Raw genomic sequence first — 12,426 nt, forward strand, 5'->3', positions numbered from 1 at the left:
AACATACATTTCTCTGTACAAAGAATATCTGTGAAAAGATAAGCAGAAAAACCTAGCTGCCATTGCCTCTATGGAAAGAACCCGGAGTACTTTCCTGGTGGTCCAGTGATTAGGACTCATGTTTTCACTGCCAGGGGCACGGGTTCGATCCCTGGTCAGGGAATGAATATCCCACAAACTGCTTGGTGTGGCAGGAAAAAAAAAAGGAATCCAGAAGATCACAAATCTGGGATGGTAGAGAAACTTACTTTTTCTCTCTGTAACATTTTATATTGCTTGCCTTTCTTACTATTGACAGGTATGACCTTTTCCAAAAATACATACAGCCAGACATGGAAATGGAGAAGGCAATGGCAGCCCACTCCAGTACTCTTGCCTGGAAAATCCCATGGACGGAGGAGCATGGAGGGCTGCAGTCCATGGGGTCACGAAGAATAGGACACGACTGAGCGACTTCATTTTCACTCTTCACTCTCGTGCATTGGAGAAGGAAATGGCTGCCCACTCCAGTGTTCTTGCCTGGAGAATCCCAGGGACGGGGAAGCCTGGTAGGCTGCCATTTCTGGGGTTGCACAGAGCCGGACACGACTGCAGCGACTTAGCAGCAGCAGCAGACATGGAAAAGCACAACGCGTAGAGATGATTTACCTTCTGCCAGGGGCTAAGACTTTGAGGGATGTTCAGATTTTAGCACTAGGGATGGACATGAACCTTTGGGGATCAGAGAAAGGTCTGTGGCAGTTAAAATAATGGCCCTGAAAAATGTCCATCCATAATTCCCAGAATCTGTGAATACATTACACAGGAAGGAGAAATAAAGGTTTTGACAAATCTTTCCCTTTGTTTCTTGTTGAGAATAGGCTTTAGGGTTGAAGACATCAGGTGGCTTTAAGAAGCCAGGTTCAGGAAACCATGAGGTTTTTTTCTCAGCAGATGATTGGGAGTGACAAATGGTCAGCATAAGCACTGATTTGGAAAGATCACTAAGTTATGTTCTTAAATATACCATATGTGTGTGTGTGTGCTCAGTCCTGTTTGACTCTTTGCAACCCCAGGGACTGTAGCCTGGCAGGCTCTGCTGTTCATGGGATTTCCCAGGCAAGAATGCTGGGGTGGGTTGCCATTTCCTTCTCCAGGGGATCTTCCTGGACCAGGGATTGTACCTTTGTCTTCTGCATCTCCTGCTTTGGCAGGCAGATTCTTTACCGCTGCACCATTCAGTAATACCTATATGGGAAAAGAAGGTCCCACTTCCTATGTGTAGGAGCGGGAGAGAGAGCTAGAAGATTAATAAGGCTTGACGTAGTGCAGGGAAACAGGAAGTCACATTTATCAATGTTTGGTTCAGTTCAGTCGCTCAGTCGTGTTCGACTCTTTGAGACCCCATGAATGGCAGCACACCAGGCCTCCTGTCCATCACCAACTCTCAGAGTCCACCCAAACCCATGTCCATTGAGTTGGTGATGCCATCCAACCATCTCATCCTCTGTCGTCCCCTTCTCCTCCTGCCCTCAATCTTTCCCAGCATCAGGCTCTTTTCCAATGAGTCAGCTCTTCGCATCAGGCGGCCAAAGTTTTGGAGCCTCAGCTTCAACATCAGTCCTTCCAGTGAACACCCAGGACTGATCTCCTTTAGGATGGACTAATTGGATCTCCTTGCAGTCCAAGGGACTCTCAAGAGTCTTCTCCAACACCACAGTTCAAAAGCGTCAATTCTTTGGCATTCAGCTTTCTTTATAATCCAAATCTCACATCCATACATGACTACTGGAAAAACCATAGCCTTGACTAGACAGACCTTTGTTGACAAAATTATGTCTCTGCTTTTTAATATGCTGTCTAGGTTGGTCATAACTTTCCTTCCAAGGAGTAAGCGTCTTTTAATTTCACGGCTGCAATCACCATCTGCAGTGATTTTGGAGCCCAGAAAAACAAAGTCAGCCAGTTTCCACTGTTTCCCCATCTATTTGCCATGAAGTGATGGGACCAGATGCCATGATCTTAGTTTTCTGAATTGTTGTGTCTGAAAATTTCAGAAGTTGATACATTTTTCTGAGTGGTGTTACCCCTGTACGATGATTACTATAGATAATGTGGAGCCTCAAGTGACATACTATCTCTTGAAAAGCTGCCACTGTCATGTTATTTAATTCAAGTTTGGAAAAAGCCATTTGTGGCTCAACAACAAAATTATCTGTCCTGCCTCCACTCGGTAGCCACTGGGCTCTTGGTAAAGTTAAACTGATCTTGGAAGGGAAAAAAAGAAATATCCAAAAACTGTAGATAAAGCCAAGAGAATGATTGCATGCACATCCTTTCAAGGTCCAAGAAAGCAGTGTCTAAAGGTTCCCTGTGGATTAGTTTTCTAAGACTGTTCTGTGACTTCAGTATTTACTATTAATTAAAAGTACTTACTCTGTGAAGTTATAATTAGGAATAGACTAAGATACTTATATAGGTAGTTGTAGAGTTCCCAGTAGGGAATTAGTGAAACCTAGGGAACTTTGGGAGACCACTGTAAGTTAATAAACACTCAAGAAAGATATGAGGAGTATTTTTCTAAATTCCACATATACGCTTTAATATGCAATATTTGGTTTTCTCTTTCTGACTTACTTCACTTTGTGTGACAGACTCTAGATCCATCCACATCACTGCAAATGACTCAGTTTCATTCCTTTTTATGACTGAGTCATATTCCATTGTACATATGTACCACATCTGTATTCTTCATCTGTCGTCGGACATTAGGTTGTCTCCTTGTCATGGCTATTGTAAATAGAGCTGCCATGAACACTGACACTGGGGTACGGGGCCTTTTGAATTATGGTTTTCTCAGAGTACATGCCCAGTAATGGGATTACTGGGTCATATAATAACTCTATTTTTAGTTTTTTTAGGAGCCTCCATACTATTCTCCACAGAGAAGGAAAAGGCAACCCACTCCAGTGTTCTTGCCTGGAGAACCCCAGGGACGGCGGAGCCTGGTGGGCTGCCATCTATGGGGTCGCACAGAGTCGGACACAACTGAAGCAACTTAGCAGCAGCAGCAGCAGCATACTATTCTCCACAGTGGCTGTATCAATGTACATATGCGGAATCTAGAAAAATGGTACAGATGAACCTATTTCCAGGGCAGGAATAGAGACACAGACACAGAGACAGACATGTGGACATTGGGCGGGTAATGGCGGGGGGCGGGGTGTTTGACTAATTGGGAGAGGAGCAATGACTTACATACACTACCATGTTTAAACAGGTAGCTAGTGGAAAGCTGCTGTATAGACAGTGAGCTTAGTCCCAAAGCTTACAGTTAACTGCCCTGCTAGACATTAGCCAGTTCTACAGCCAAAATCATCCTAATATCCTTTTTAAAACTTTTTATTATTTATTTATTTTTGGCTGCACTGGGTCTTCCTTGCCAAGTGCGAACTTTCTCTAGCCACCACAAGCCGGGGCCTACTCTCTGTTGGGGTGCACGGGCTTCTCATAGCAGTGGCTTCTCCTGCTGCGGAGCATGGGCTCCAGGGTGCATGGGCTTCAGTAACTGCAGCACAAGAGCACAGTAGTTGTGGGACACAGGCTTAGTTGACCCGAGGTGTGTGTAATCTTCCCATACCAGGGATTGAATCTGTGTCCTCTGCATGGACAGGCAGATTCTTAACGACTGGTCCACCAGGGAAGTCCTCATCCTAATAGTCTTTACTAAATTGCCCACTCAAGTCTCAGTTCCCCGAATGCTCTTTAAACTGGCTTTAGTATCTTAGCAGTTCCCTCATTAATAAATCTATTGAATAAACTCTTCTATGTGCTCACTTCTACATTTTGTGAAAGAGCCCCATTTTTAACTTTTGAACATTAGATTTTGAGTGAAGTAAAACACATCAAAAACATTCACGATAAGACTCTTAATGTAGTAAAAACAGCTTCAATATGCATCCAATCTCAACTGGCGTGGTTACATCATTTTAGAAAATCACTCTGTTAAGAACAAACTGAAAAGATGATTGTGATCATTCCATTTTGGATCTGGATAAATGGGATAGACTGCTTCATCTATGTTTCAAGTTGAAATTATGGGCACTCCTGTTTTCGTGAGTGCTAGCGTTTCACCTCTGAAGAGAGGGGGTTACCTTGCAAAAGTCTGCCTCCTCTATACAGATGCAGAGCCACAGCTGCCTCCAAGTTCTCTGCCTTGATGAAGTTTGAGATTTCAGATGGACTTTCAAAGTCAAAGGCATCTTTCAGAATACACACATGACCTGCAGCTTCTAGATGGTCCCTTTATCAAAAAATAAACAGAGAAAAAAGATAGGAAAACAAAAAATTAAAATGGAACAGGTTGCTGCTGTGGTCAAAACTTTAAATCAACCAAAAGATTCATTAAACCAAAAGTTAATAATACATATCTTCTGAATTGTCCTCTAGAAGCAATCCACCTAAAATACATTCATTCATCAGCCTCAAATACCAGAACTGGGACTGGGACCAGGGCTGGGACCAAGGGTAACAGGAAAGAAAGAGTAAATGTTAGTCACTTCAGTTGTGTCTGACTCTTTGTGACCCCATGGACTGTAGCCCACCAGGCTCCTCTGTCTGTGGATTCTCCAGGCAAGAACACTACAGTGGGTTGCCATTCCATTCTTCAGGTTTCTTCCTGACCCAGGGATCAAACCCGGATCTCCTGCATTGCAGACGGATTCTTTATGATCTGCGCCATCAGGGAAGTTCCATCAACCCAAATAGAGATCAGTATAAAATTACAGTCCATACCCCCTCAAAATACAATTGGGCTTTTACATACACGAAATGGTGATCAACTTTTTAATGTGATCATCTTTTCAATATAGACTATTTGGAAAGTCTGCCATAGGCTTCAAGAAATAAACACTACTATACTGGGGAAACAGGCACAAGCTCTTCTGTGGGCAAAGTAGCAACCACTAGCAGATTTAAAATGCACAAACTCTGTGATCAAATATCTTCCCTTCTCAGAATTGATTCTCAAAGCACACTAGGGTATGCGTGCAAAACACGGATCCAAGAGTAAGCACTGAGGTAGCAAAAAAACTTAAACCTTCCTCAGTGTGCAACGGTAGGGGGCCAGTTACGTTACAGTGCGTATGAGGCAATCAAGCCCTGATGCTGTGAAGAAAATGCAGATCACTGTGAAGTTAGTTAGCATGAACTCAATACACACTGTTAATGAAAAGAGAGCAGAGTGAAGAACCCTGTGTCTATGAGCATGTGTGCATAGAATATCTGTAGAAAGATTTAGAAGAAATAGATAGCAATGATCCTGTCTAAAAAGAACCAGGGACCAGAGCTGGGGAGAGACTATCTTCTCATCACACACCCTTTTGCATGGCTAGATACTTCGACCAGGTGCATATATTATTTTTAATATAGTAAGTCCCTAACACACATATGAGTTCCATTCTGAGAGCACGTTTGTAAGTCCAGTTCATTGGTAAGTCCAACAAAGTTAGCCTGAGTACCCAGCTACCACTATCAGCTATATACTACTGTACTGTAATAGGTTTATAATACTTTTCACACAAATAATACATAAAAAGGAAACAAACACAAAAAAATAAAGAAAGCATTTTTAACCCCACAGTACAGAACCTTGAAAAGTACAGCAGTAACAGTTACATGACTGCTGCTTTTGTGCTTGCTTCCAGGTATCCTGGGCTTGAAATAAAGATACTGCACCACTGTCCTCTGCACAGTACTGCACAGTAAAGTGCACAAAAGCATAACCAAAGACAATGCACGCATGTGACAATGTATGCCAGACACAGGACTAAGTTACATGGTTAGACATGGGAATGAACATTCTGCATTTTTAAAATGTGCAGTGTTCATAAGTGGAACTTATTGTAATTGCTTGAGGTGTACGTGTGTGAGCATGTGAATGTACAGCCAATCCAACCTGGCCTCTCTCTTGATTAAAACCCTCAAATGGCTAAGAGTAGCCAGCCCAATTGCCAACTCTGCGAGAATGGGGCACGGATCTGTCTTGCCTACTGAATAAAGCAAGCAGTGATGGCTGGATGTGTCTCCGGGATCAAGTCCAAACGCCCTAGCCTAGCACACAGCGCCCTTCACATCCCACTTACCCTGCAAGGCCAAGTGCATCCCACTCTTGCCATCCCTAGCTCCAGTCCTGCCTTTCCATCTGGAGGATGTCAAATGCATCACGCCTTCTGAGGCCCCTGACACGACCCCAACATTCCCCAACACCAGCTCCCTTCAGTGAAATTTGACAGCCTCTGCTCCTAATGCAGCTGTCCCCTCAATATTTCCATTGTGCTCCAAGCCTATCACTACCACCATCCCTCTGGGCTGCAGTCATATGAGCAAGGCAGTCACATCATACTTAGAGCTCCTATTAGAGAAGTGAAAACCAACAAGGACCTACGATAGCACAGGGGACTCTATACTCAATGTCTTGTAATAATATATAAGTGAAAAGAATCTGAAAAAAGAATATTTTTTCTTTTTTCTATGACTGAATCACTTTGCTGTACACCTGAAATGAACACAACACTGTAAATCAACTATACTTCAAAATCAAAATCAGAAAAGAACAAACAGAAAAACACAAAATCAGCATGTCGGTGGCAATCAAGGACACTTAAAATTACTCTTGAAAAGTTCTTAAATCATCCAGAAGGTACTAGAGTACAAAGTTCAAACCTAACACAGCCATTTCCCCACTAATTCCAGCCATCATAAAGATGGTTATTCTTCAGCTGAACTTCAGAGGGGTTAGCTGGGTGGCACTTAGGGGCAATATTGTACCAAATAATAAGAGTAAACATAGGAGAACAAGGGTCTAGAACATTCCATCCAAATGATCATGAAATGACCAACTTCCTTACACAGTGGGAGCCTCAGGGGAACTCAGGTCTTCAGAAGATACATTAGATTCAAATCTTCAAGCCCGCCTCCACTCTGGGAAATATGGTGAGAATCATCACCTCCACTCTGGGAAATATGGTGAGAATCATCACCGACACTACTGTGAATGATAAGTTCTTTTTCTCTCTCTGTTTTCTCTTTTGTGCTGTAAATTAAATGCACAAGGCTGCAGCTATCACCTTGCCAAGAAAGAAAAACTAAGGTCTGGAGACTTAAGTTGGCTTCTGCTCTTACAACTTATTGAGTATCTTTATCTTATCATTTCTGCTGTTAATGCTGATTGACTACTGTCACTGCCCCACCCACCACCACTAACTAACCCCTCAACTGCTTTGGAAATGCTGATGGAAGCTGTTGTTAAGCAGAACCAGGAAAGAAGCCTGCAGGCTGTCTAGTTATCTGCTCACTTCAGCCTAAAAATACACATCATGCAAAAATAAGGACACAACAAACTTTAGAACATAATTGTGAAATGACTGTTATTCCATCTTTAAAACTTTAAAATGAGAAGCCAACAACAAAGGTGTTGGAAAATGGGAAGGAAAAGTTTGAATTCTACTTAGGAAATTTATACCTGAGAGATTTCTGGCTGATGCAGAATCTGTTGGGCAGGGCACATTGAATTGGGTGACAGGGTATAGACAATGCCTTGTTCTTCATCTATTAAACACATTTTCAAATGGTATTTCAACACTAGCTTTATGATCTCATAAATATTTCAAAATAGTCTTTTTTTTTTTTATCTTAATTCTCTATGGACGAAGACTTGTTTCCTGCTGATTTGTATCAGGTTGGCCAAAAAGTTCTTTCTGGCTTTTCCATAAGATCTTAAGGAAATAACACCTTTAAATTGCTTTGTCCTTGTTCCTTCTAAAACCAAGCAGGACCCTGTGGAGCTCCGGGGCACAAGAGCCTTTCTGTTCAGCTTGCAGGACCTCCACTGAGTTCCAAAAGGCAGGTTCAAACAGTTGCCAATCAGAGAAGGAAGGGGATACAGAGACAAGAGAGGAGCAGCCAAGCAGCAATACTGCAGCCTTGGGGCAGGGTCCTGGTTTGAGATTACCTGAGCACAGGCCATGCACACACCCTAATCCTATCAGCAACACTACCCTTGAACCATTGCTATAAAAATCCTCACCAAATTCTTCAGGGTTGGGACTCACAGTTTCAAGGGCTCCCCTTTGCCTGGGAAAGCAATAAAGCTATTCTTTTCTACTTCACCCAAAACTCTGACTCCGAGATTTGATTTGTTAGGGGAACTGCTGACTGAAAACACCCGCCCTGGCCAGGCACCATAGTAACCACTTGCATGAGTTGTGTTAAACAGGAGGTCCTCAAAAGGAATGGAGAACTAACAAGTTAGCATCAACCAGAAGAATTCAGGGAAGGTCCAAAGGAAAGAGGAGATGCCAGTACATAGATCCTACCAACCTCCCAGAACCCTTCTCACCAGAATCTCTGCTGAACCACGCAACCGCCACCAGGAAGGACCCTGAGTCAGAACTATCAGCCAGAGACAACCTGGAAACTAACCTCATTACCATAAAACCTGAGACTGCGAACCACGTGGCAGAGCAGTTCTCCTACCCTGCTGCTCTCCATCCAGGTCACCTTCCCAATAAAGTCTCTTGCTTTGTCAGCACGTGTATCTCCTCCGAAAATTCATTGCAGAGGGTTAGACAAGAGCCCACTCTCAGGCCCTGGAAGGGCTCCCCCTTCCTGCAACAGATTTGGCAACAGTGCACAAAGGCTGACCTTTCAGCATCACTGGGCTTCCCCAGTAGTCCAGTAGGTAAAGAATCTGCCTGCAATGCAGGAGACCCCGGTTCAATTCCTGGGTTGGGAAGATCCACTGGAGAAGGGATAGGCTACCCACTCCAGTATTCTTAGGCTTCCCTGGTGGCTCAGCTGGTAAAGAATCCACCTGCAATGTGGGAGACCTGGGTTCGATCCCTGGGTTGGGAAGATCCCCTGGAGAAGGAAACAGCTACCCACTCCAGTATTCTGGTCTGAAGAATTCCATAGACTGTATAGTCCATGGGGTCGCAAAGAGTCAGACATGACTGATCGACTTTCACTTCTCACTTTCCATGAGTGATAACTTGATTCAACTAATAAATTCCCCGAGTACCTGTTATATCCCAGGAACTCTGGCTTATTTGGCTTCAGTTCAGTTCAGTTCAGTCGCTCAGTCGTGTCCGACTCTTTGCTTACGAAGGCTTTTTATGAGAACAAGTACATCTCCAATAAATTAAGAGACTTTGAGCATGTTCTAGAAATTGACTGAACCTCCTTCACATCCCTGACTCAAGACTGAAAGATTCAGTAGGACTCTACCTGCTTCCACCTGGCTGAAAGCCATCCTATTTAACTGAGTGCACAAACAGAGCTTAATCATTTGTGTGTTTAACCTATGTGGATTTTGATAAACTATGATGTCTCCATTAAAAAAAAATAGCAAGAAAAACTGATACAGGGCAGGCAACACGAACTGCATTCCATTCCATAGCCATGAGCCCCTGCATGATCCTGAGATAGGAAACAGGAATCTAATATTCCTTAAGACCATCTCACCTTGTGGGCCTCTAAGTGTGAGCAGCTGGCTGGGCCCATTGACTCTCATAGAACATTGCACCTAATGTCAACCTGGTGTTGACATTAATGTCCCGTGATGTCAATCTGGCTCAACTATGGTTCACCTGGAGGGAAAGAATGTCATGTCACTGGTGGGGTGAAGTCACCTGTGTTGAAGTGTAAGATGTCACACTCTGATAATATTTCAAGAAGTTCTGAGACGTGGGACTTCCCAGGTGGTCCAGTGGTTGACAGTCTACCTGCCAATGCAGGGGACATGGGTTCAATCCCTGGTCCGGGAAGATCCCACATGCCTAGGGGCAACTAAACCTGTGTGCCACAACTACTGAGCCCACAAGCCACAACTACGGAGCCTGCACCCTAGACCCCTAATTCTACAACAAGAGAAGCCAGCACAATGAGAAGACCATGCACCACCTGAAGAATAGCCCCTGCTCACTGCAACTAGAGAAAGCCCATGTACAGCAAAAAAGACCCAGTGCAGCCAAAAATAATTAAGTAAATAAAAACTTTTTTAAGAAAGGAAGTTCAAATAAGTTAAGAGAAACCATGCTGGTCTTGAAACCATGATGAAGCTCATCCAGATGAAGACCTGTCAAGGCAATGTCCACATGAACCCGTGAGCCCTAGCTCAGGAAAGTAAACTGGAGAGACCACTGCCCCCCTTGCCTCTCCATAAATGCAGCGAGATAATAACAGCACCTTTGTGGGACATGGTGTTACCTTGCATATTATCTGCTTTGGTGAGTTCTGCAAACTGTAAAGTGAATCTACTTTTTAATGTGATTCTAGTGGATTCTTGTACTCGAGAGATTACTGTTAGGAAGTCACTCTTTTTAAAAGAATGGAAACATACAGTCACAAAACAGGTAAAGCATCTACATCAGGTCTCCTGAACCCAAAAGACTGCTGAGCTCAGACTGATGAAGTAAATGAACTTGGGGGGAAGGGGAGACGACAAGAAATGAGGAGTCCTACACCAGGTGTCGCCGAGAGTCGGACACGACTGAGCGACTGAACTGAACTGAACTGAACACCAAATGGAAGAGACAGGTCCCATCTGCAAGGTGAGTCCTACATTGTCTAATAATAAATTCAACTGAGCACTGGAAATGTGGCAAGTTGAAAAAAGATGTGCTGAGTGTAAAATATACGTACAGGGACTTTCCAGGTGGTCCAGTGGCTAAGACTCTGTACTCCCAATGCAGGAGGCCTGGGTTCGATCCCTGGTCAGAGAACTAGATCCCACATGCTACAACTAAGAGTTCGCATGCCACAACTAAAGATCTTGCATGCCAAAACTCAGACCTGGTGCAACCAAATAAATAAATACAGCTCAATCATAATTTTTGTATTGACGACATGTTGAAATGATATTTGGATATACTGAGTTCATAAGACTGTATTATTAAAATTAATTTGATCTGTTTCTGCTTTGTTTAAAGTGACTACTAGAATGTTTTAAATGACACTCGTGGCTCCCTTTAGGTCTAAACATATGGGATTACATCCTCTTCAGCTTTAGACCTCCTTCATGGATCACTGCCTTGTCGTGGAGAAGGGGGTTGCATAACAATGAAGCTGTGAGCCATGCCATGCAGGGCCACCAAAGGTGGACAGGTCAGAGTGAAGACAAAACGTGGTCCACCAGATGAGGGAATGGCAAATCACACCAGTATTCTTACCAAGAGAACCCTATGGACAGTATGAAAAGACAAAAAGATATGACACCAGAAGATGAGCCCCCCAGTTTGGAAGGTGTCCAATGTGCTACTGGGGAAGAGGGGAGGTCAATGATGAATAGCTCCAAAAAGAGTGAAGTGGTTGGGCCAAAGTGGAAACGACACTCAGTTGTGGATGTGTCTGGTGATGAAAGTAAAATCTGATGCTTAAAGAGTAATACTGCATAGGAACCTGGAATGTTAGGTCCATGAATCAAGGTAAACTGGACATGATCAAGCAGGAGACGCAAGAGTGAACATCGACATTTTAAGGATCAGTGAACTAAAATGGATAGAAACGGGCAAATTTAATTCAGATGACCATTATATCTACTATTGTGGGCAAGAATCCCTTAGAAGAAATGGAGTAGCCCTCAGTCAACAAAAGAGTCCAAAATGCAGTACTTGGGTGCAATCTCAAAAATGACAAAACGATCTCTGTTCATTTCTAAGCAAACCATTCAACAACACAGTAATCCAAGTCAATGCCCCGAACACGAATGCTGAAAAAGCTGAAGTTGATCCATTCTATGAAAACCTACAAGACCTTCTAGAATTAACACCAAAAAAAGATGTCCTTTGCATCATAGGGGATTAGAATCCAAAAGTAGGAAGTCAAGAGATATCTACAACATTTATTTTTCCCTTAAACCTTCAAAAATTGATGCTTTTGAACTGTGGTGTTGGAGAAGACTCTTGAGAGTCCCTTGGACTACAAGGAGATCAAACCAGTCAATCCTAAAGGGAATCAGTCCTGAATATTAATTGGAAACTGAAACTCTAATACTTTGGCTGCCTGATGTGAAGAACTGACTCAATGGAAAAGACCCTGATGCTGGAAAAGATTGAAGGCAGGAAGAGGAGACAACAGAGAATGAGATGGTTGGATGGCATCACTGACTCGATGGACATGAGTTTGAGCAAGCTCTGGGGGGTGGCGATGGACAGAGAAGCCTAGCTTGCTGCAGTCCATGGGGTCGCAAAGACTCAGACACAACTGATTGACTCAACTGAACTGAACTAAAACTTCAAAAGTTCAGAGGTCTGCTTTTCCTCTTCCCTTTACTGATAAGTATCAGTGAAGCTTTCACTCTGAAATGTGTCACCTCTGTCAACTACAAATTGGCACTTGCCAAGAGCATTTGCCAGTGACTAAACAAGAACAAGGGCATTTGCCATCTGC

At 43.3% G+C, this 12,426-nt stretch overlaps 1 protein-coding gene across 2 annotated transcripts in view; it reads right to left on the reverse strand.

The window, feature by feature from the left end:
- The window catches only part of GLT1D1 (glycosyltransferase 1 domain containing 1), a 120,441-nt gene that overhangs the window by 94,725 nt on the left and 13,290 nt on the right, over positions 1-12,426 (reverse strand). For both annotated transcript variants that reach the window (XM_088827839.1, XM_055405244.2), the window contains exon 2: positions 4,134-4,282. In XM_088827839.1, coding sequence (XP_088683965.1) covers positions 4,134-4,282 — 149 coding nt within the window. The remainder of the gene's footprint in view (positions 1-4,133; positions 4,283-12,426) is intronic.

Source organism: Moschus berezovskii, chromosome 19 (genome assembly GCF_049115385.1).
Source record: "Moschus berezovskii isolate FMDL1 chromosome 19, NW_MosBer_1.0, whole genome shotgun sequence".
Classification (NCBI taxonomy): domain Eukaryota; kingdom Metazoa; phylum Chordata; class Mammalia; order Artiodactyla; family Moschidae; genus Moschus; species Moschus berezovskii.